General features: G+C 38.7%; 1 protein-coding gene across 24 annotated transcripts in view; it reads right to left on the minus strand.

Annotated features, from left to right (window-relative positions):
* Positions 1–25,632, minus strand: part of MAGI1 (membrane associated guanylate kinase, WW and PDZ domain containing 1) — a 524,636-nt gene that overhangs the window by 133,191 nt on the left and 365,813 nt on the right. For all 24 annotated transcript variants that reach the window (XR_015747473.1, XM_087954578.1, XM_087954577.1 and 21 more), the window contains one exon: positions 5,621–5,740. Coding sequence is in view for 18 of the 24 variants with exons in the window: in XM_087954578.1 (XP_087810704.1) it covers positions 5,621–5,740 (120 nt within the window). In the remaining 6 variants the exon portion in view is untranslated. The remainder of the gene's footprint in view (positions 1–5,620; positions 5,741–25,632) is intronic.

The following is a 25,632-nucleotide window of genomic DNA, read 5'->3' on the forward strand; positions in this document are numbered from 1 at the left end:
ACGCCAAGACCTGCATTTATTGATTGATATACATATACACAAATATACATATAAATATTAGTCACTATCCATTTTGAATACATAGTGGAAAAAGGAAACTTGAGAGTTCACAAGACTGATGCTAGGTGGAACAAAACTGTGGCAGAATCTGGATGTTCTGCTTCCGATACAGTGAAACCTCCTCCCAGAGGGTAACAAGGATGTATAGCGTCCCAGACAATCCTGTGGACTCTGTTCAAGCATCACTAATATGCTATGTCCTGGGTAGAAGGGAGTGAATTGCCAATAATCTTTTCTTCTATCTGTTACTCTACTCCACACATGTCATCCACCTTCCAGTCAGCCTCCTTATCTTCAGTAGCACCTTCCTATTACCTACTCCCAACACTCTGCCCTTGGAATGCTACTTCCCTTAAAAATGGTTTTATAAAAGTCTCTAGTTTTGTAGACGAAACAACTGGTGACAATCTTGTTATGGTGTCATTCCATGAACTGGTACAATCATTCATGTTCTGCTTCAGTTCATCTCCCACTTGGTTTAACAAGGGTGTAGAACAACTCCTGCCAGTTTAGTATTCAAAACAGAGTATTGTCACTCTTATGTGGAAACTATTCACTGTTCTTAGGTCTCTAAATTCTTGAGCCTAGGTTGGTTGGAGAAGATTGTGTTCTGTGACCTGTAGCAGTTTTGCAGACCAAAAGTTCATCCCTGATGGATGGCTTTAAGGCTTCAGGTTTCCTTTCTTTGCCTTGGACTGGAGACAACTAGGACATAAACTGACACCAAGCCCAATTATTTTTCATGGTAAAATTCAACAGCAAATGGAGTTTGGGCTGTCACTTACAATCCATAATTCCCAATCTAGGAGCACCTCCTTTACCATGACATTTATATCCTGCTTGTCTTAGGGGGAAACAAGGCAATATAACTGAATTCTGTACAATGTTAACCTGAGAAGTTGTGAATGGCTTAAAATCACAAAGTGAATGGGAATTCGAACCTGAGTCTTCCTAATCTCAGTCCAACGATTTAGTTGCTACCTTAAACTACCCCAACACACACACTGCATTTTTCTATCTCATTCAACACAGCAATTAAAAGGATATTAGGCCAGATATTAAGAAACTATGCACAACTTCTTAAACATTTAAGTTTACAGATAATTTCCCAAGAACTACCTTTTCTTGTACAGAAAGGATTTTTTAATATTCTGCTTTCTACCTATATCCCTTTTCTCGGAATCACAGTAAAATCACACTGTCCTTTGGAAAATGTCATTTATACCTGGTTTTAGTCGCCCATTGTAATTAAAGGTTACATTTGGTTCTCCCACAATGTGGAGAAACAAATGCCAAGACAGTTGTGAGACATTTCACATGGGTACATATGTTTTACACCACAAGTAGAAACAAATAATTCACTGATAACCTTTATAAAGGCTTCCTGTTAATTCAGTTTTCCCCTAAATATTAACTAATAGAATAAAATATCCTTGTTTCTTTCTAAAAAGGTAAAGCCTGAAAGCTTTCATCTGCATATCCATAATAGAGGTTATAAAACTGGGTAGGTCAGTTTAAAGTTAACTATTGAAATGTGGGCATTCTCTTAACTGCAATAGCTTGCTCCATTAATATTTGGAAATATTTATAATATTTATCTGATCCAGTGGTCTTAGGTGTATGTTGATTTTCATATATATATATTTTAAAAATATCCCGATTTCCGAAGCTCTTCAATTGTACCCCATTTGTTCTTTTACCTCCTAATGATGTAAATTACTTCAGTCGTCGACTCAAGAAAGCCCTACCCTATGATTTAGCACAACACACCCACTGCAAGTAATGAGAGCAGTCAAAGCAAAGCTTATGTAGAACAAATCAACCTCTAGTCTGCAGGCTATTCACTGAAAGCAAAGGAAAGGAATGAGGGGGTGGTGGGAAAGAGAAGGAATCCTGAAGAAAATGCATCACAATTTTACAAACTATTTGGGGAGCCACCAGAAAGGGGGCGGGGAAAGTCTACATGTAATTCCAATCAATGGTTGTCTAATCATCATAATCTTCGCCTAAGCCAGGATCGTGCTTACATAACCTTTTACATTTTGCAGTGAATTTATGCAGCCATCATAATTTAGTGATAAAAAAAAATACACATTTAATTAATAATGTGGTGGCTCCCACAATATGCGAAGAGGAAAACTTCCTTGCCTCATCAATAGTAATGAATGAATGAAACAAACAAAGAATTAGGCAAGTTTGTACTGTGATTTCTATTTCTGTGACTAGCAAAGCGTGGTTAGAGGTTGTTGTTGTTGTTGTTTTTTTAAAAAAAAGATGAGAAGCAGAAGATAAACAAAAGAAATACAAGATTTTTAGTAGGATTGCTTCCTATTGTAAGGTCCCTGTAAAAGTCCAGAAAACCAAAGTATATATTTATATTAAATTTATATTTCTAAATTATTGTACTAAACCTCAAAGCGGGGGTGGTCTTCAAACATTTCAGCAATGGGTTCTCTGCCCAGTTGCTGGGTGGGCGTGGCCATGGTGGGCGTGGCCTAGTTGGCCTCCTGCACCACAGCAGGGAGAGGGTGTTTTCGCCTTCCCCAGGCTCCGGAGGCTTTCCTAGAGCCTCTGGGAGGGTGAAAACTGCCTCCCCCGGGTTCCGGAGGCTGGAAACGAGCCCATTTTTGGACTTTCAGGAGGCTCGTTTTTTCCCCTCCCTGAGCCTCCGTGCGGGCCCGGCACTTACGTCGCGTCCAAAATGGGTTGTGTGGAGACTCCTGGGAGGGGCAGGGCAGGGCGGGGTGGGAGGGGTGGGGTGGGCAGGGCTAGCCAGGGGTGGGGTTTGGCAGTTTGCCCAACTGGCCATAACATTAGCTACATTAGCCTGAACCCAGGCGAACCCATAGCGACCCACCCCTGCCTCAAAGTAATGTTTACTTCTGGATCCAACTCAAGGTGTTGGTCATTACCTTTCAAAGCTCTTTATGGCATGGGTATCAGAGAAGCTATCTCACTTCAGTGGGATTAATCTGTCCCGTTCGCTCCATGAAAGAGGCCTATTTGGATCCCATCTGCCAAAGAAGTTCAGCTGGTAGGGGGTCCAGGAAAAGAGCCTTTTCTGCTGTGGCTCCTGCCCTCTGCAATATGGTGAAGTCTGTACCCAAACTCCTGGTTTCTGAGTAACAGAATAAGAGAGTTGGAAGGGACCTTGAAGGTCTTCTAGTCCAACCCCCCTGTGAGGCAGGAAACTTCCAAAAGAGCCTTAAAGCCTGGCTCTGATGGCTGGTCCTGAACATTATGACGGGGCCGGCTGGCAGCGTTTCTTATTTAATGCTCTTTACATGTCTACTTTAATGATAAGAACAACTAGGAAGAGCAGTTGAGGGCCTTCCACAAGGAAGAGGGAGTCAGTCTATTTTCCAAAACACCTGAAGGCGGGACAAGAAGCAATCGACGGAAAATCATCAAGGAGAGATGTAACCTGGAATTAAGGAGAAATTTCTTGGCAGTGAGAGGAATTTACCAGTGGGACAATTTGCCTCCAGAAGTTGTGGGTACACAAACACTGGAGATTTTTAAGAAGAGACTGGACAGCCACCTGTCTGAAATGCTTATAGGGTCTCCTGCTTGAGCAAGGGGTTGGGCTAGAAGACCTCCAAGCTCCCTTCCAACTGTATTATTCTGTAAAAAGACTCAATTGTTTTTAGTAGCAAGATGAAATTTCTACCTGTGTCGTAGTTCTTTTCCCTATGGACCTTCCCTTTAGTGAAGATCTGCATTTAATTTATTTTTAAAAGTTTTGAGTCAGATTGAAAAGAATTTCCGTACGCAGCAAAAGAGGGGAAAATGATAAAGATCTATTATTAAACTTGCAAGAAAACAGACTTGATGAATAGTTCTTAAATTTTGTAAGAAGGGCCACTCCCCTTCTTTTTAATGGAACATTTCAGTCATTCTTTTTAATATACAGCCATTCATCCTCCTGATAATCTGAGAAAAGGCGTTATGATAATTGCTATAAGACACCCAGAAATATATCAATTATCACCTCTTGTGGCTGGATTGGCATAGCAACCTCTTATTTAGAAAGCCTCTGCAGAATGCCTTTGTATTTGTTATTATAAGAATTATTTCCTATTCTTTCAAAAATCTCCAACTAGCAAAATCTTTGTTAGCTTAAAAAGAAAGTGAAGTAAACTTGAGAGAGTTTAAACATTAGCAAAATGAGCAGTAGAGGAGCAGGAGAAGAGAATACAAAATAGCCCTGAACATATTTGACTCAATTCTGTGAAGCTTTCTTCTAATTAAGAATGCATAGCATTGCAGCTAAAAGGGGCTTAAATGGCCTGCAAGATCATTAACAAATCAATGAAGTTCAATGTTATTTAGGCTCATGTGTCCAGCTATCCAGACACCCAGACATTTTCAAATAAACAAATTACAGGAAGCAATAAATAATTGTTCACCACAGCACACATTAGGATGTAGGCTGAAATAAACCTCAATATCACAGCTAGTCCTTGACTTATGACCACAACTGAACCCAAAATTTCCGCCGCAAAGCAAGGAGGTTGATAAACGAATTGTGCCCATTTCACAAATCATGGACCGGGGGTGGGGGAGTTGGGAACCCCTGCTCTATGGCTATTGTACTCAGATAGTCCTTGGCTTATGACCATAATTAAATCTTAATTATAATTATAATTGAGTCCCAATTTTTTGTTGCTAAGTGAATTATTTATTAAGTGACTTTTGCCCCTTTTTTTCGTGCACTGCAACTGTTAAGTTAGTAACACAGATGTTCAGTGAATCTGGTTTCCCCATTGGTTTTGCTTGTAAGAAGGTCACAAAAGGTGATCAGGTGACTCCAGGGCACCGCCACCATCATAAATATGAGTCAGTTGCCAAGCATCCCAGTTTTGATCACGTGACTATGGGGACACTGCAATGGTTGAAAAACGTGTGAAAAAAACAGACATAATTGTTTACTTTATTGTCATTGCACCTCGTACAATGAAATTAAATACCATCTTCAGTGTACAATTTATGACTATGAAAGTAAACACAAACACACCACCTTCACATTCTATACATTGAACTGAAAACCTCCGACACCGCACCAACACTGCATTCTACAGTAGAATTCAAAAGAGCTACCGTCCTGGGATAGAAGCTGTTTTTCAGCCTATTTGTGCTTGTTTTTATTATTCTGTACCATCTACCAGATGGTAATAGTTTTAAAAAGGGTGCCCAGGATGAGATGGATAAATGACTTTTTCAGTGCTGTTGCAATCTTGAATGGACGCTAAGTGAACTGTTGTAAGTCGAAGATTACCTGCATACATTGGACATAAGGTTCACCAATGGAGGAAAATATACAGTCATATATTTTTGTAGGCAACTAATGTTAATACATAATGTTAAACTTTAATGGATTCTTTCTATTGCTGATTTTTTTGTGTTGTGGTAGAGGTCTACTTAGACAGATAAGATTTCCTCCCCCCACCCCACAAAATATTTCAGTGGATTCCTTATAAACACTCAGGAGTGTCACAATGTCCTCTTAAAATTTCCCAAGATGTTCTCCTTTCAACATTCAAGGTGTCTCAGAACATACCTTCATAGGTTCCTACTTCAAGAAGAGTTCCGCTTTTCTCGAGTTCAAGAAACTCTTGTACGCTTAGAAAGTTATAGTCCACACCAGGCACTTCTCCTTCTCTTGGAGGACGTGTGGTGCCTAATTAAAGAAAAAACAGATAGAACAATATTGAATATTGATGTTACAAGAGTACTATTGGAAAGACACAAATATTACATTTTGATAATGCTGAGAGAAACAGTGGTGGCCAGGTGGAATCTTCTGTGTTAAAAGTCAGTGTAGAGAAGCCAATAGAGAGTTTAAAGCAGCACCTCTTTGCCCAAGTATGGATAACTATCACTATTTCATTTGCTCTGCTCCCTGCTTGTCAGAGGGGAGAGGAAAAGAGGGGAGGGGAAGGGAGGGGAGGGGAGAAGGAGAGGAGAGGAGAGGAAGAGAGAAGAAAAGAATTTTCTCTCTAGAAATTATTTCTTAAGTTCTTTCTATTTGAGTGGTTATTTAGGGAATAGCACTGGTTCTCTTACTGGAATCTTTCTATAACGTGAGCTTATTTCCATAATATATTCACATTTTTAACTATGCCATCCTTCAAGGGATATTGTTTTGTGCATCTTCTGTTTCTATGATAGTCTAACTGTTTTTCTTAATCTACCAAGTACATGCTGAATAGCAATATTTCTCAGTTTACTTATAGTTTTTCATTCCTTTCAAATACCTAGCCTACTTATACAAGGAAATATGAATTAATTTCACAAAGCTTTCCCAAATAGGATAATACTTGCATAAAATAGAGTGGGAAGGGGTAGGGAGAGCTGTTTCTCATAATCTTGATACAATCAAATAAAAATTGAACATTAAGCACTCTGAGTGATGTATATTTAACTTTCTCCGGGTAGAGGTAAAGGTAGAGGTACTTTATTCTGAGTATCTCTGCAAAACACAGTTCCTGTATCCTTGGAGACTCAACGAGGAGAAAATAAATCTATATATTATTCATATTAGGGAAAAGATACACCCTATGAGTGAGACACAGCTGTAATGCTTTGAATTCTATACAAATGTGATTTTAGTAGTATTTTTTTTTTTGTTCCAAGTGCTGAGAACTAACACATCTGACCGTGTGAAATGGGCTGGTTTGTATCAGCTCACTGCTCTTCCTGAGCTCTCCTCACTGACTGAGCTAAAGGTCCATTGATTTACCTTCTTTCAATTTTATTTGTGGCTCCAGGCATGTCTTTTTGCCAAAAAAGCCCTCAAGAAATGGGCAACTTATTACAAGGCCATGGTCTAACTTTAAGATACAGGATCAGTGACACTGTGTAACTTCTCCTTCCGTGGAACTAACCAAGCTACAAACATCCGTATTTTGAATTCTGAAGAGCAATGGTCGCTTCTGGCTTTGTGGCTTTAAAGCAAACGTTCCCCCAACTGCAATTCAGAAACAAACTAAGGGAAACAAGAGGTAAAGGAATTCCCGCCTTCTCTTTTCTTGCAGCAAAATGACAGGCTGCTGGCTGGACACACGCCTGACAGATGGCATTTGAAAAGGATTTTATGAACCATCTGGGGTGTTTACAATGAGTCTAAACCACAGTTACCACCAACCTAGGGACATTTTCCTCCTCAATGTGGTTTAAGCAGAGAAATACAAACACAGGAAAATCGAAAGCAGTATGTTTTTCTAGCATTGTTGCATTAACGGTAAGTGCCAAATTCTTAGTTGAATTCATGAGCTGAACATGCAGCAAATGGGTTGCTATCATGTCGGTAACAAATTCTGAAAAGCAACTGATTTTATGGAACCACACTCAGAAAATGTTCCTGGAGTAGAGATCCAAACATAAGTTTTCTTTTCAACATGCACAAAATAACAACCAACGTAAAAGGGTTAGTTTTGTAAGAGGAGAGCTGTGTTCGTCTATGTTTTGCTCAAAAAAAACAACCAGGAAAAATCTGGTAGCATCTTTGCAGACAAACCAATTTTATTAAAAGGCATATGCTTTTATGAAGTGCAGCTCATTTAATCAGATGTTAGCATTAGAAATCACAACAATACATGAAGAATTTCGATATTTGGGGCAAAAAATGAAACAACCAAGAAACAGTCACAAGAAATTACTGAATTCTGCATAAATTTCATGTAAGCAAATTTTGATGTAAAAATGCTGTAATGCAAATGTAAGTTTATTGAAAATCTTATCAAATGTCTGCCAATATTTGCAAACAAAGAACTTTTAAAATTTATGTGCATTATAGTATCTTCAAAAAAAAGTCTTACTGTTCTAGCATCTTCAAAAAAAAGCCTTACTGTTCTATAAAATCTATTGCAAGTATGTTAGATGTCAAGAATGCCATTTATTTGGCAGAGAAATCGAACTTGCTTTCCTTGGTTTTATTTATATTGCAAAAGCCTTTAAATATGACAAGTTTCAAATCTGTCACAAAAACAGAATGACTGGTTTGAATCTCCTAGCTGTAAACTCTTTTAAAGAATCTTAAATTATATCTTAAATCAGGAAGTTAGTATGAAAAATCATGGTTCTTGTTATCTTTTTCTCCCCTTCTCCAAGGGATTTTTGGATGTGCAAGGTTTCCTCTTATACTGCTTAATAAATGTTGACACTCAGCAGCTAAATTATTCCAAACTTGCTTACCATAATCTTAGAATGACACTTCAGAACTCGCATTTGGTAACCTCAATTGATTTTCCATTAGATTCAAACATTTATCTAATACTACAGAGCAATTAAAACATATACTAGTCTTAAAATGAATCACATGGCTTGGGAAAACCATTACAGATTCAAAACAGTCTACTTTACATTATTGTTATTCTATATCAATCCAATATTCTCCGATTTGAATCTAGCAAGGACTCCTAGCTTAATACAAATAAGAATAATGATATAATGCTTGATTGGTGGAATATTTGGTCTAGATACTTAAGGCTGTTTTTTTATGAGGTGCAAAAGACCAGGTCCACACATGAAGGTCCAATTAAACTGATTTATTACTAAAGTCTATATACAGGCATTTGTTTCAACTAACCATCAACACCTGATCAGAGTTAGGCACCTGACGGAATTTGGATTTAATTTGCTTGTGCCTACATAATGATTCTAGGCTGATTTCCCTATTCATTCCACTCCCAGATTCTGTCATTCCTTCTCCTACAGCAGGGGTGTCAAACTCACGTCATCGCGGCTGCATCACATGACATATTGGGACTTTAACCCCATTTGCTAAACTGGGGGTGGGCCTGGCCAGCGCATGACGCATCTGTCCTGTGGGCCGGGAGTTTGACAGCCCTGTCCTACAATTTCTTGGCCTCCCAAAAACTACTGTCCATGCTTTCTTAAATATGGTAATCCCAAATTTACCTTATACCATCTAGATGATCTTGCCAATTTATACTTGCATGCAATATCATGAAAACAGTTTTGATTTGGTATCCTCTTGCACAACCCCATATGCACATGCACTTAGCTCAGAACAAGAAAATACAGCCTGGTCTCTTGATCAAACCACAATTTAGCATTCTCCCCACTCTTCCTTCAGTCCTTATCACATTTATTTATTTAATTTATTTATTTTGTCAAGCGATTATAGGATAACAGTTATAAGTATAACATAGTTATGAATACATGAAATGGATACATATAAGAAAAATAAAAAGAAACATTGTTAAGTCATGTTTCTCAGCACTATGGTGTGAAGATGGGTGAATCTGAAGAATTTTTCCAAAAGATGCGAGTTTAAAAACCCCCGATACCACTCTTTTTTTGCAGATGTTCAGTGGCATTTGTCCTCAACCTATGCTTTCCACAACATTAAACTTTCACTCCATTAACCCCAGGAGCTTGGGCATTGACCTTGCAGGTTTAGAGAAGTACTCAAAGAAAGATAGAAAGTATCACATTGCTGATGGCTTCTGTATATTCCTTTTATTCTATTTTAAAAAAAATAAAAATAGGAAGGCATAATTCTATTCAGATGAAATATAAATGTGATTAGTTGATTGATTACATGTAATTAAGTCAGTGTTGATTATTAGCTACCATGTAGATAGATTTTCTCCAGAATGATCTGTCCTCAACCTGGTCTTTCAGGTCTTCCAACAAAGCACCAATCCATCCACCTCACCTTGTTGCTGGTCATCCTAATTTTTAATTCATCTACCCTTCCCAACATTATGGATTTCTTACGAAAGCTACAATAGGTCTCCACATAATGCACTCAAAATATGAAAGTTTGAGCCTAACCATTTGTACCTGAAGTGAAAACTCTAAACTGATGTGCTCTAGTATCTATTTATTTATTTTCTTGGCTACCTAATAGTATTCTCGGGAGTTGGTTCTCCAACACCAACATTCAAAGCATCTATATTCTTTCTATTCTGCTTCTTCAAAATCTCGTGTGTGTGTGTGTGTGTGTGTGTGTGTGTGAGAGAGAGAGAGAGAGAGAGAGAGAGAGAGAGAGAGGGAGAGAGAGAGAGAGAGAGAGAGAGAGAGAGACAGAGACAGGGAGACAGAGAGACAGAATTTCTAGGGCAACTGGTTCACTACAAATAATAGCCTCTTTGTGTGTCTCATACCCTTTCTAAATTGGAATGGCTCTCTTCCATTTGCTCCCAGCAAATGTTACGTCATGTACAAAGTGTGAGCTTAAAGTTAAGCAGTAACTGTGACCCTGTTCTATTCTTCTCAAATGAGGCCATTTTAAATGGACCCCTCTTTCCATTCTGAACTTTTGAACTAAATACTGAAGTCATATACTTGCCAACTTTAATATCTTCAGCAACTAAGGGAGCCTAGGTTACTTAAAGGTCATCTTCTGCTGATGACATCAGCTGACAAACGCAGAGGTCTGCTTCCTTCTGCCTCTGTCACCTAAATCACAGGGGACAGCCAGAGTTCTGCAGATCTGCTGAAGGCAACAAGGCAACTTGTTCCATCTTCAGAAGGGGCAACCTGGTTATTGACTAGGCAAAAAAGTATAACCATATAATGACATATAATTAGCAATTTCCCAGTCAATTGTGATTAAAAAAAAGTCTGATAAAAATTGCACCCAGTCTTTCAACACAATCAGGGCATCTAACTTTTCTACTTCTGACGTACTGCCAAGGTACTTTACCTGGCTGAATGATTTGAGAATAAAGTGCCAAAACTGAATCAGAACAGCAACTAAAATATAAGATGCTTCAAGAAAGATGTGGCTTGACTAGAAAGCAGGTGGAAAATAATACCTATTATTTTATCCTTGACCTCTAGATGGCAATTCCTGTACAGGCCATCTGCAAAGCTTCATTTGAGCCGATTTCTTAACAAGAAGATACATTTAATAAAACCTGCCATACTGAGCAAGACAATACTAAAAATCACCCCTTGACATCCACTGGAGGGGTGGGGAGGGCAGAGAGAAAGAAAGTATGCATTGTGACTTCACAATGCAAACTCAGCCTCTTACATACTTGCCCCGAATATCATAATGTAAGTACAAAAGGCTGCAACTTGTGACGTCGTAATATCTGTTTTGTCAATTTGTCATCCCTGTAGCTAGCTGCAGACTCCAATGCTTGAGATACTAACAGAATGAAATGGAATAATGGGTATGTTTTGTGTGCATATGTGTGTGTGCATGTGTGTGTGTGTGTGTATGTGTGTGTCATGTGTGTGTGTCTGTGTATTTTTTTTTTGCAAGTTTTTTCCTTTCCCAGGACGGCTATATACATATGAATGCCTGCCTTTGTATTCTAAACATTTATTTCATTTAACTGCTTGCTAATGCAGCAGGCAGGAAACATTACTGGAGCAGGTTTACAACCACAGAAGCTCTAGGAAGGGCCAAAGTCTCCCGATTCTCAGTCACTTCCTCCCTTTTCCTTGCACACGTCTTTGCTGCAGGTGGGAAGTGGTCTCTGTGTCTGCCCCCTTCTCTCTGCAGTGTGGTGCGCTAATGAAGGGAGGGACAGCTGCTATCTGGGACAAAAGACTTTTGTTCCTTCTTGACTCCTGGCGGGGCTGCGAGTGGGGGTGGGGGGAAGAGAAAAAGAAGAAGGGCCAACAGCTGTTGCTCTAAGCAATGTGTATTTTGCCATCTGAAGGAGGTATGCACCACATCCCTAGTTACTGGCAGTGTAGTTCCTTGCAAAGCCCCACGACTGAGCTTCAGTTCCCTGAAAGTGGAGAGCATTGATGGCAAAGATGGATTTTAAAGACCAATTACTATAGCAGAATACAGCACTTGCACATCTCTGGAGAGATAGGCGTGTATAGGTGAGGAGTATATACTAAAGCCTCACTTTAGCAATAAAAGCAATTAAGCTCTGGTTGCTTTTTTTGATTTTCTTGGATCTGAACCAGAACTTCCTTTCGGGGGGAAAAAGCCAGATCTCCTGCTGTCAATCCTTTGAGATGAGCCAAGTGAGGAAACAAGCACCACAAGGTCTGTAGAGATTCTTAGTCATTCAGGTCATGGTTGTCCCAAAGGTGCTTTTTCCAGGAGGCAACTGGACTTCCTTTTTTCTTTTGAAGACGTTTCTCTTCTCATCTAAGAGGCTTCTTCAGCTCTGACAGGATTGTGGGGATTGGAATGGAATATAAATCCATCCATTCCCCACTATCCTATCAGAGCTGAAGAAGCTTCTTGGATGAGAAGAGAAAGGTCTTCAAAACAAAAAACAAGGAAATCCATTAGTTACAACTAATCCTCAACTTACAACCATTCATTTAGTGACCACTCAAAATTACAATGGCACTGAAAAGAGGGAGTTATATGATTGGTTCTTGTACTTACAACTGTCACATAAAGAAAATCTGGCCTGGATTTAGGGATTTATGATGGCTGCAGTGTCCCAGGATGTGATTGCTATTTGCGCTCTTTCCAACCAGCTTCCAGAAACAAAGACAATGGAGGAAGCCAAATTTGCTTAATAAATGTGTGCTGCACTTAAAGATCCAGTGATTCCCTTAATTACCATGTCAAAAAAAGATCATTAAAAAATCAGGTGTGACTCACTTAATAATGGCCTTGCTTAGCAACGGAAATGGAAATCTATACATGAATGTTACTGTATCATTCCTGGATATAAAAGCAGAAGCTTGAAAAATAGTTTTTTCTCTGTTCCTCTTGTACCAAAATGAATCAAAGCGGATTATTTTGAATCTCTTTCTCATGTTCCCTCCTTTTCCGGGGCTGATGTGTGGAAGTTGGTGAGTTGCCACTTATTTTCCATTTAGTTTCTCTTAACAATTCCCCTAAGGACTTTTGCACTGCTTTCTTAAGGTTAGCTCTGTGTTCCTCTGCACCTACTGGTTGATACCGGGGAAAACAGCAAGCAGCTATTAATGCTTTCTTTCTTCTTTCAGCAGGACCAGGTGGACTTTGCAATCATCTCCAAGTCGATGAAGTCTATCTGAACAGGACCAATCTGGTGCAGTTTTACCATTCTTTTCTTTTGACTGTGCTAATTCAAAGAAGTATGGCAAGGGGCCCCGATCTAGCTTTTAACATCTTTAGATGAGCTGATCCAAGAGGTTTTACAAAAAAACGACTAAAGACTGCAAATGATTGAGAAGAGAACAGAAAAAAACAGAACAGAAGTTGGAATTGGTGGACCAGAAAATGAAAGAACGGAATAAGGAAGTGGAAAACTCTTTGATCCAGCTGGAAATGGAGCGAGCCTCATTCTACCTGCGATTTCAGAATATGGAAGAGAAGAAGGAAGAAGACTTAACAGCAATAATGGCTGAAATAATAGCAGAAGCTCTCCAAAGAGATAAGAGCGAAATAATTAACGAATTGGACAAAGTTTACCGAGTTTACACGAACTATGCCAGAAGATTTAGATTGCCGAAGGAGGTCCACATCCATTTTGTGCGGAAAAAAAGTGAGGGATATAATCTACAAAATCACCAGAGATGAGCCTATGTCCTATAGAGGAAAAGAAGTTATTACGCTAAAGCAAATCCCGAATGTGTGAACAACGGAAAGAATATCGCTTCCTGGCTGCTCGACTTAATAAAAATAACATACTGTTTAGATAGATAACACCTGAGCGAATGTTTGTGTCATGGCAAGGGAAGAAGATTAAGATAGATACCTTGGAAAAAGGCGCAAGACTTCCACACCCAACTGGTAGGAACAGAAGAAGCGGGCAGCAGCAGAGAAGAATTGGAATTGAGCAGCCAAGAAGACCAACAATTAGAAACGAAAGAAAATGAGCAGGAAGGAGAGGTAGAGAAAAGAGAAGAAAGACCACAAGAAGATAACAGAGTAAGAACAAGGGCACAAACAGAGGCAAAGAACAACAGGAACTAGATAGTAACAACAAAGAAGGAAAATGGAAAATAATTGGAAAATATTGTCAGTAAACATAAATGGACTCAATTCTTCCTCTAAACAAAATCAAACCTTAAAGAAATTGGTAAAACAAAAAATGGATATAGTGTGCCTCCAGGAGGTAGCTTTTAACATCTTTAGATGAGCCTCCAGACATATCTAACTGTGGTGGCAAAAGTTAATAGTTAATGTGACAAAAGAGCAAAGTCAAAATGAAACAGCATCAGTTTTGGTTCTATCCTGCCTTCATGTATTCCTGTGAACGTGATGGTTCTCTGTGAAGGAAAAGTTCTAATTTTAATTCAAGTAGATGTCTCCTGTCCATGTTTATCATGGTTAAACGCTTCCCATTTTCTGAGTTTGCCCATTACCCTAAAATGATAAGCCAACCACATGGCCTGATTAATCAAGATAGGCTAATCATTAGACACTATGGGCACCAAAGGTCTCTGGTACTGAACAATTAATCAGTGGAACAACTTGCCTCCAGAAGTTGTGTGTGTCCCAACACTAGAAGTTTTTTAGAAAGAGATTGGACTATGATTTATCTGAAATGGTATAGGATCCAGCCTGAGCAGAGGGTTGGACTAGAAGATCTCCAAAGTCTCCTCCAACTCTGTTATTCTAACAGAGTCGGGGTGGTGCAGTGGTTAGAGTGCAGTACTGCAGGCTACTTCTGCTGACTGCCAGCTAACTGCAATTTGGGAGTTCAACTTTCACCAGGCTCAAGGTTGACTCAGCCTTCCATCCTTCCGAGGTGGGTAAAATGAGGACCCAGATTGTTTGGGGGCAAAATGCTGACTCTGTAAACCACTTAGAGAGGGCTGTAAAGCACTGTGAAGCGGTATATAAGTCTAAATGCTATTGCTATTGCTATAAGTGTGTCCTATAAAACCAGCCATGATTTGGAAACCATGCTTTATGGCTCAGCATGTTGTATGTACCTGGCTTGCATTTTATTCATTCAGCCATGGTTAAAGTTATCATGCTTTAGCACAAAATCATAATGTAATGGCTTTAAAAAAAAGTTCCATTCAATAGAGATTTGAAAGTAGAAAGTTTGCTAATATCTGAGAAACTAAATGAAAAATGACTGTTCATGGGACTTAACTCTAGTGTATAGTGAAATAAGATGTTGGCTTTTTGTCACAACAATAGGCATGTCAGATTCATTATCCATTTTCCCCCTCAGTCTAGCTGCAATAGGGTTGCTGCAAAGTGTTCCCTTGAGAGCCCTAAAGAAATTTATTTCCCATGAGATGTGGGCTTCTATTTTCTAATCTTTGTATAATCGATGTGTTCAAAGGAAAACAGTAATGATTTAATCTCTTCATATGGTCCTATTGCTACCTGCTGCAAACCAGCATTTATTTATTATTTTATTTATTTAATTTTATTTGTCAATTGCTTACAAGATAATAGGTATAAGTAAATACATAGTTATGAATACATGGATACATATAAGAAAAATAAAAATATATAAAAGAAACAATAGGACAGGGACGGTAGGTACATTGGTGCGCTTATGCACGCCCCCTACAGACCTCTTAGGAAAGGGGTGAGGTCAATAGTAGACAGTCTAAGGTTAAAGTTTTTGGGGTTTGGGGAAGAAACTACAGAGTCAGGTAGAGTATTCCAGACATTGACCACTCTGTTGCTGAAGCAGTATTTCCTGCAATCAAGTTTGGTGCGATTAACCTTGAGTTTGTATCTATTGTGTGCTCTTGTGTTGTTATGGTTGAAGCTGAAGTATTCATTGACAGGTAGGACACTGCAATGTATGATTTTATATACCATACTTAGATCAGACCGAAGACGGTGTAATTCAAGGTTTTCTAGGTCTAGAATTTCAAGTCTGGTGGCATAAGGTATTCTGCAATGAGTAGAGGAGTGGAGAACTCTTCTTGTGAAATATTTCTGGACTTTCTCAACTGTGTTAATATCAGATACGTAATGTGGGTTCCAGACTGATGAGCTGTATTCAAGTATTGGTCTAGCAAATGTTTTGTATGCTCTAGTTATTAGTGTAATATTACCAGAGAAAAAGCTATGTAAGATTAGGTTAACAACTCTTAACGCCTTTTTGGCTATATAGTTACAGTGGGCTCTAGCACTTAGGTCATTTGAGATGAGTACTCCAAGATCCTTGACTGAGTTTGGATCATCAACAAGGTCTTGACTATTCAGCCTGTATTTTATTTTCTGATATTTTTTTTTGCCAATATGTAGGACAGAGCATTTATTTGTTGAGATTTGAAGTTGCCATTTGTTTGACCATTCTCCTGGTAAGGAAGAAAGGTTAAAGCAATCTCTGTTTGTTTCAGTAGAAAATTAGGGGCAAATATAGAGTTTCTGTTAGCATTCATATTTTAGTATACTGTATTTTAGTCTTAGTTATTTTTAGTTGTGTTTGAAGCCAAGAGTGTTGACATATTTGCTACTATTAACTATAGTTACACTGGTTAGAAATCTAACCAGTGACACATATCTATTTTTTGTAAGTTTGCAGTCTGCATGTCCTTTGTAACCGTAGATTGAACAACTGGATTTTATAAATGTGATACCTTTTTGTTGTCCTTCAGTGGTAGTTATTAGTTGAAATAAAAGTGATTAAATATTACAATATCTGGCTACCCTTACTTGATAAGGCGTACTTCTAAATAAGTATCTCTAGAATTGCATTCTTCTAGCTATAGAAGTTATATACACTATTATGCTTTAATTCATTTTTTTATCAGTCCTTTCCCCCCCCTCCAGTCATGAAATAAATAAATACACACACACACACACACACACACACACACGTATTGAACACAGATGCAGAGTATATTTTTTCTGAACTGGTATTAGTAGTGATATGACATGTGGCTTCAGTATGAAAATATGTTGAAACACCCTTGGTGGTCCCTGGATAATATTTATTAATATTCTGTCTTTAAAGTTATTAAAAGTTGGTTTTAATAAAATTTAGCAGCCAGGAGTATGGAAGATGAGTGCAAATGACAGACTCAAGAGGGCACTGAAAATCTGGTTCTCAAACTAACCATGATATTTTGGAAGTATAGGTAATCCTCAACTTAAGATGGTTGCTTAGCAACTGTTCAAAGTTATCACATATCTCCCTGGAGGTACTTATGAACCAGATTCAAAGTTATGACCCCCTCCCACATGGTCACATGGCCACATTTATGGCTATCTGCAGCATCTTTCCAGTTCTTGGGTATAAGAATTAGAGATAAAACTATAGGGAAGAAAACAGATTTCTAGAAAGGTCATGCAGAAAGAAAAAGGAGGGGAAGAAGTTCTGGATTGCAAGACATCCAGTGGGAGAAGTAACAATAGCCATAGCACTTAGACTTATATACCGTGTCGTGCTGCTTTACATCCCTCTCTAAGCTGTTTATAGAATCAGCATATTGCCCTCAACAATCTAAGTCCTCATTTTACTGACCTTGGAAGGCTGAGTCACTCTTGAAGCTGGTCAGGAATCGAACTTCTGGCTGTAGTCAGTGTTAGCTAGCAGTACTGCATTCTAACCACTGCACCACCATGGCTCAACAAGGTGCCATCTGCTCTCAAAATGGAGAATGGAGCCTTCAATCTTACCCTTTGTTTCCTAGGAATAAATCTCTGGTATATGATAAAGGGACATCATGATTTTCACTGGAACCGACTGTTGCCCAATTAGAAAACACACTTGTATATGTGTGTTTCCATTGGTACTGGAATGGCAGCTATCATAAAGAGAGCATTGCCCATCAGCCTTTTGTATTAGTCACATTATGGAGATTTCCATTCTTTACTTACAGGTGGTCCTCAATTTATGACCAGCTGCTGAGTGGTCATTCAAAGTTATAACAGACCACCCAAAAGATACTTAACAAACTGATTCAAAATTATGATAGCTATTTTCCCGTTCCTTCCCGCGGTCACTTGATTGCATTTTGGGCATATGGCTCCTGGCCTGCATTTTACGCCATTTGCAGCCTCTCGTGAGTTGCATTTTTTGCCAGAAACTGGCGTTTACTTCCGGTTCCTGGCAAAATAGCCCGTTGCAGACAATTGGTTCACTTGATGACCATGGTATTTGCTTAATGATCATGAATTTGCTTAATTCCTGCCATAAAAATGTCATAAAATCCGAGTCAGTCACATGAAGATCTGCTTAATGACTGGCACGTCATACAGGTCTAATTCCAGGTTCAATTATGGGCCACTTATGGTTATAAGTCGAGGAATACCTGCATTTAATTGTACTGATCAGATCTCAAATCTTGGGTCTAGCACTGTGCCTTCTAAACCTTCTGACTCTTAACAAGGAAAAGCAATCACTTGGAAAAGATCTCTCAAACCTGATTTTGGGTCTAAAGGTGAGAACTCAGCTACACCCACCCTAATAAAACAATAAGATTACATTAATAGTGAACCTATACTCTTGCTATTGTTTATCTTCACAGAAAGATCTGCTGAATGCCTTCAACTCAATGCAGTTTTTCTGGTTCACTCTTGAACATGCAAGGTTTCTAGAAAGTTAATTGATAACAGCACATATATTACCACACAACAAATTGTAAATTACATTAGACTAGCAATCCCGTATTAGCATCAGAGAAGGAACAGGACAGAATATTCCCCTTCCTAAATGGTAAGAAAATGCCATGATAAAAGAGAGCTTCTTCTTGATCTCCATTTACTGAAATTATAGGAATGTAAGGGGATAACTACCCATATAAATCCAAAGGAAACAAACACACACACGCACGCACGCACGCACACACACACACACACACCCTGTAAGAAAGTTACTTGATCTCATTAGGCTGGGGAAAACAAAAACAAAAAGATTTCCCCTTTTATTTCTTCCTGGAATATGATACCATCATCTTCTCAAGAACCTTGTGCTTCTTGAAGTTGAGCTGTCTAACTATGATTTAAACATCCCTGTTGTATACCAATTCTCATGTTGCATAGTAACATAGGAAGTAACAATATCCATCAACTTTTCTTTAGCATTTTGTGGAATGGAGTCACTTAACTGTTGGGGGAAAAAAATGTAAGCTCTCCCTTGGGGCAGTAAGCAATTCAGCAGATTTTTCCGTGAGCAATATAGAATTGCTTTTAGAGTTGGAGAGGTCATATCAGTTTATTCGCTTTTAAGGAGGTATTTCAAATGTAGGCTTTGATTTTCCCGTTCCTTACTATTATTTCGATCACACTTTCGTAATCTGCACAGGATAATCAGACCAGATTCTAAGCGGTCACTTAGATGCAACATATCAGTAATTGAAGAGCAATGACTGCCTAGTGTGTCAATTAAGAAGTATATAACACCCAGATTAGGAAATACCTTTAAGTGTATACAATCCAGAGATGTCTACAAAAAAAAAAAAGAGAAATGATGAAAACAGCATTGCGTCATCATGATGCAAGCTCCGCCCCTCGGGAATATACATGATAACATTGGTCACACATAAAAAGAGTGGAGCTTGCAATGGGATGCCTCATTTTGATGAAAGCCCTGGATTTTGTGGTGTCTCTGAATTCTGACCACGGCTTTCGACTTCTAAAAAGATGTGAAGATATAACTTTTATGGGCTAAAGCCCTGTTACTGAAGTACATGGTCTGAAAGACAAACTGCTAGTAGATATGCGATAGATATTTCTGTAAACAGCTAAATTTTTAATCAAGAAAGAATAAGCGACTTGCTGGGTTGAACCAAAAGCCAACCACCCAGCTAATGTGATCCATAAAAAAACAAAGATGAACATAGACCTCTCCTCTACTATTGATCCCCACAAAGGGTAATAAAGTTCAAAAATAATAAAATAAACTAAAATAAGAACTAATAAAAAGGAAAGGAAGGAAGGAAGGGAAGGGAGGGGAAGGGAAGGGAGGGCAGGAGGGGAGAGGGGAAGGGAAGAGAGGAGGGAAGGAGGGGAAGGGAAGGGAGGGAAGGGAAGGGAAGGGAAGGAAGGAAGGACAGGAAGGGAAGGGAAGGAAAGGAAAGGAAGGGGAAGGGAAGGGAAGGGAGGGAAGGGAAGGGAAGGGAAGGAAAGGAAGGAAGGGAAGGGAAGGAAGGAAGGGAAGGAAGGGGAAGGGAAGGAAAGGAAGGAAGGGAAGGGAAGGGAAGGGAAGGGAAGGGGAAGGAAGGAAGCTGCCCATGATTCTGGAGGCAATAAATGGCCACCAAGTCTCATAGCTGTTGAAAATTTGATTTTCAGCAAATTTGTCCATCAATGAAAATATCTCATGGTAGCAAATTTACTTCCTAATTTATTTAATGGGCAGAGACAAATTGTAAAAAAAAATATTAAAACAATTAAAAAACAAGTACAAAAATAAATATATACAGCAGTTAACATAATATAATAATTGTCACTATAGCCAAGAAATGGACTTAACATATTCAGGGCCTCAGGCCTGGGCACATAGCCATGGTTTTAAAGCTGTGGGTCAGGGCCATACTGAAGGAAGGATGTTTCAAAGAGCAGAGGCTACAATAGAGAAGACACTTCACTTAGTCCCTACCAGATTGTTTGGTGAGACACAAGCATGCCCAAACTGCTGGACAGAATTGAGTTGGTAGAAACTACTGGGAAAAGACTTAAGTAAACCGTAATCAAATTCCAGTTGATTTCATTTTCAATCCGTATTTATAAAGCTATCCACATTTAACGTTCCTTGTTCAGCAATGAAAACCACAAACATTTCTATGCATTCCCCCGTTCCCCCACAAAGTACAGGAGCCGTGAGATGCTTGAAAATTAATGGACCTCCAACTGGGATAACCTCATAGCATTCTTACAAATATATGGCTTCTGTGACGTGCCAATTTTTAGCAAGAAAGACACTCTGCTCACTTATCTTTAGCTTAGATAATTCTTGTTCACAGGGAAATCATGATACGTCTTGGTTCAGAATGTTTTTTCTCAGATATCCATGACTCTGGAAGTTATTTTACTTATTCAATAAACATTTCCCTCTTAACAGGCATCAGAAATAACTGAGTTCTCAGTAGTATTCTGAGGCTAAAATGTACCTCTAGTTTCCTACAGAAATGTTATTTCTGCATTTGGACCTTTGTCGTATTAAGACATAAGCTGGGTTGTATACCACATTGTGCCACAAATGTGTTTAACTATGATTTACTGAGTAACCAAAACTGGGTTTAATCATACCACACACTAAGCAAAAATAAACATCAATACAGCACTCTTTGAGAATTGCTGCTTTGTTAGTATATCTAGATGAATTAATGGTTGTTGGAAATATGGGATGGGGGAAATGGATTTCCTTTTCTCTCCTTCTATTAGAAAAATCCAGTGATAGGCAGTCTCTCTGTTGTTTTTATTATGCAAACAAACAGGAAATGAAAGAAATCAACCCAGAATGGCACAGCATCCTCAGCATTCCACCATCTGTGGACTACCAAAGATTGAGACTGCACCGTCAAAAACTGTGGTCAATATGGCACCATTTTGGGTAGTGGTGATGAAGATGGTTATGTGGAGATAGGTGTGGTTTGTCTCAGACAGGCTGCCTGCCTGCCTCACTTGCCTTCGCTTCTGCCAACCTAGGAGTTCAAAGCATGCTACATGCAAGTAGATAAATAGGTACCATTTAGGTGAACGACATTGACAGCCAATCTATTGTGTATTAACACTGTAGTTTCCTGGCTAATGTGCCATTGCTAAATAAACAAATAACAACTATTTCCTCAGAATCGAAAAGGACCAATAAAATAAAAAAGTCTATCCCAGATTTGCATATTGGATCAGCTCAGAAGACTGAAAGGCTGAGTTGAAGCCGCAGACCCCTCAAATTTTGTCTATCCCATCCAGTCCTAATGGCAACTGGACATACAAAGATTTAATTAATCCATTGGATGATAAATCCATATGCAAAAAAGTTGAAAGGACTAAATATGTAGAATTAAATCAGAATTGTGATATTTTGTCCCATCTGAAAGATGCCTCTAAGAAAAGAAGTTTACTTTTCTATATTCAGTGAAAAAGAGCCATTTATTTGTATGTGATTTATTTATCGTTGTTTGTTAAGTAGGTTAGAACACAACGGAAAATGAAAAGAATAATTGGTCAGTGGGTTCTCTTGGCATTACATGGAAAATAAAATGAATCAGAAACCAGATCATCAGCCCAAGCCTTTATATTCTTCCTGGAATAACATTAAATATTCGAACAACTAAGTACTAAATTCCCTAAACACAAATAGGAGTCTGGAGTTGTGATGTTTGTTTCTAAGTGACACTTGGTATTTCGGTTGTTCTGCTAGTAAGAATTGGAGAAAACAAACATTTGTAGTAGGGCTGCATCAACATTCCAGCATTTAGCTCAAAGAACAGATTTTTTTCAAGCATTTCCTTAAGTAAAATGTCATTTAATCCCATTGCATTTAATCCCAGTGCACTCATCATATGTAACACCCATGTTCATTTTGGAAATGGCAACTTGGACAAAGATTTGGAGCTGGAATGCAAGAAGCCTTCAGAAAGATGGGCAGTGTCCACTTTGGTTTTCACCATTCCTAATTACTCAAACAAAGGTGGGCCCAAAGCACCTTCCAGTCATTCAGAAAATACATTTCTTAGAATGCATTTATCTAGAAAAAGCAGGTCTGAGACAACATCCAAGCATTTTGAATTTATCCATTGTATTTTTTTTGGGAGGAGGACTTGGGAATTTCATTCAAATATAGCCTTAATTTAGTTCAGCCATAGAACTATCATTTTCACTTTCTTAACCATCAGGGCCAACATTCTAAAGGAACAACTTTTATACTTGGCTTCTGGAAGTCAAGCTTAAAATGGAAGATCCCACTTCCCACTCGCTTTGGGTCTATTTGTAACAGATGCCTCAAGACATATCCTGCATGAATACGCACATGGACAACTCTACAGTTTGTTCAGTACACTTTCCTGTTAAGATTCTACTCCCCAAGACTAGGTTAAAAGATTAAAAATAAAGAGAAGCTGTCGTCACTTGTTAAGAAATGCATAACCCCCCTCCAACTTTGTCAAAGTGACATCAGTCTCCTGTGGATATTCACATGCTGAGCATCAATGTCTGATGGAGAGAAGCTTCATGCATATATGTACATATGCACGACAGATTCCATGTGAGCCAGCATGAATATTTCTAAGAGAGAAAAAAAAATCCTTTCAGCAATGTTGATCAGGAGGAGGATTATAAAGAAATTTGCATAATGAGCATTCCAGATTGGAAGTTAGATGGAATGCTAAAATTAAGAATTGACTACTCCTTAGCAAATCTTTCCTGATGAACAACATATATCCATATCTATCTGTCTGTCTGTCTGCCTGCCTGTGTCTCTCTATCCCTATCTATCTATCTGTCTGTCTGTCTGTCTGTCTGTCTGTCTGTCTGTGTTTATTTATTTATTTATTTATTTATTTGTCCGTCCATCCATCCATCCATCCATCCATCCATCCATCCATCCATCCATCCATCCATCCATCCATCCATATGGACAAATTCATTGTGGGAAGCGTGAAAAATGGATGCATAAAGTTACATCTGGGATAGAATTCTCCTTAGCTATAGTAACTTCAGTTTCTCTGTAAATAAGAATGTTCCTTACTTACAAGTAGAAGGTTAAGATAACCCTGCAAGTGCCAGAACGTGGGTAACAACAGGACTGAGTGGTAGCTGGTGCTAAGCCCTAACTTCCTGATTATAGCATAGGAATGATTGAAACTGTCTAGATGCTTGTAGCAGTCAAAGCAGCATCTTTCTCTTTATATCCTTGTATCTGAACTGTCTACATATGCTTGACCATATGCTCAAGTTTTTGTTCAAGGAAAAGTTGCCAGATTTATTCTTTGTGTGTTTTGACCAGACTCTTTTGTTGTGTGTGCTTCTGAGTCAGTGTTGATTGCTGACAATGGCCTAAATAAATACCTGTGGTTTTCTTGGCAAGATTTTCGGAAGTGATTTACCCTTGCCTGCATCTTACAGCTAAGAGGGACTGGCCTAAGGTAATCCAGCTGGCTTTGTGCCTATGGCAAGACTAGAATTTACAGTGTCCCAGATTTTAGAATACAATAGAATTCTTTATTGGCCAAGTGAGATTGGACACACAAGGAATTTGTCTTTGGTGCAAATGCTCTCAGTGTACATAAAGGAAAAGCATTCATCAAGAATCATAAGATACAACACTTAGTGATAGTCATAGGTTACTAATAAGCAATCAAATCATACTAGGAAACAAATAAAACTATATAAATTGTAAAGATAAAAGCAACACTGTTATAGTCATAAGTGGAAAGAGACAGCCAACCTGAGTTTTAATAAAAGTAGTGGAGACTTCACAAATTGTGGAAAATTGAATAACAACAGCACTTAAGAGTTATATACCACTTCACAGTGTTTTACAGTCCTCTCTAATAGATTTACAGAGTCAGCCTATCCTATTGCCCCCAACAATCTGGGTCCTCATTTTATTGACCTTGGAAGGATGGAAGGCTGAGTCAACCTTGAGCCACTCAGAATAAAACTCCTGGGGTGAGCAGTGAGTTAGCCTGCAGTACTGCATTCTAACCATATAGAGGGATAGACCTGAATGTCACCACTTAGGTGACTAAGCAGGGAGAAGAGTTATAAGTTTTTCTTCATCAAAAGAAAAGTGTAACACAAAGAGGTCTGAAAAAAGACAAAACAAAAGTTAACATCATGTCCCACCATTATTTACCACTTACCATTCTGAATCTCCTACAGATCTCAAGTATAGCAGAGTCATAATGCAGATTAACTGGCTGTCATTATGCTTTAAGTTTAGTATAGGGTGCCCAATTCATACTGATCAGTGTGCAGACCTGTGAAGTTCATTCGAACAGCACAGAAGGTCAGAAATAATGGGCAAGCTAATTTCCAGGGAGACTTATCTATTATTATTCACCTTCACCTTAATAAACCTCTGCCAAGGAATTCCAGGCTTCCCAAGAAATCCATTTTAAAGCCCCTGCTAAAGGCAGAAGGACTATTTAAGAAGGACATATCCCTTCACTCCGGCCTTTCTACCCACAAGCGGCAGTCAGAATTCATTCATTTGAAGAGTCTTACAAAAAGGATCAGATAGATGCTCAAGAAGACTTTCTTTTCCCTTTCCAGCTCAGTAAAAATCCACAAAGCTTAGCTGCACATTCTTCATTTCAATAACAGCGGAATTGAATTGAATAGATCAGGCCTTCAAGACTTTGGTTCATTTTGTTTCTAATTATAGCCATCACAACTGTAAACATTAGAACAACAACCACAATAATAACAGACCAATGTGCCAAACTTCAGAAGTACTTAAAATCCCCTATTTCAGGGGTGTCGAACTCACGTCATCACGGCAGCGTCATGTGACGTATTGGGACTTTTCCCCCCTTTGCTAAACCGACCGTGGGCATGGCCAGTGTGTGACGCATCTGGCCCTTGGGTCGGGAGTTTGACAGCTCTGCCTTATATCTTCCTAGGCTTTGCTGGTAATATTAACAAAAGCCTTCCACAGGGCAGTGAAAGCAAAATAAAGGGTAAATTGGTGCCCTTAAGGAAAGTGGTTGTTATTATACATTTGATTTACATTAGCTGGGTTCCCCAGAATTACATTAGTGATGAATTACTTAATGAACTTCAATAGAATAGGAAAAGGACAGAGAATAGAA

This window comes from Notechis scutatus, chromosome 2 (genome assembly GCF_049901735.1).
Source record: "Notechis scutatus isolate UNSWTSFEM ecotype Mainland chromosome 2, rNotScu1.2, whole genome shotgun sequence".
Classification (NCBI taxonomy): Eukaryota; Metazoa; Chordata; class Lepidosauria; order Squamata; family Elapidae; genus Notechis; species Notechis scutatus.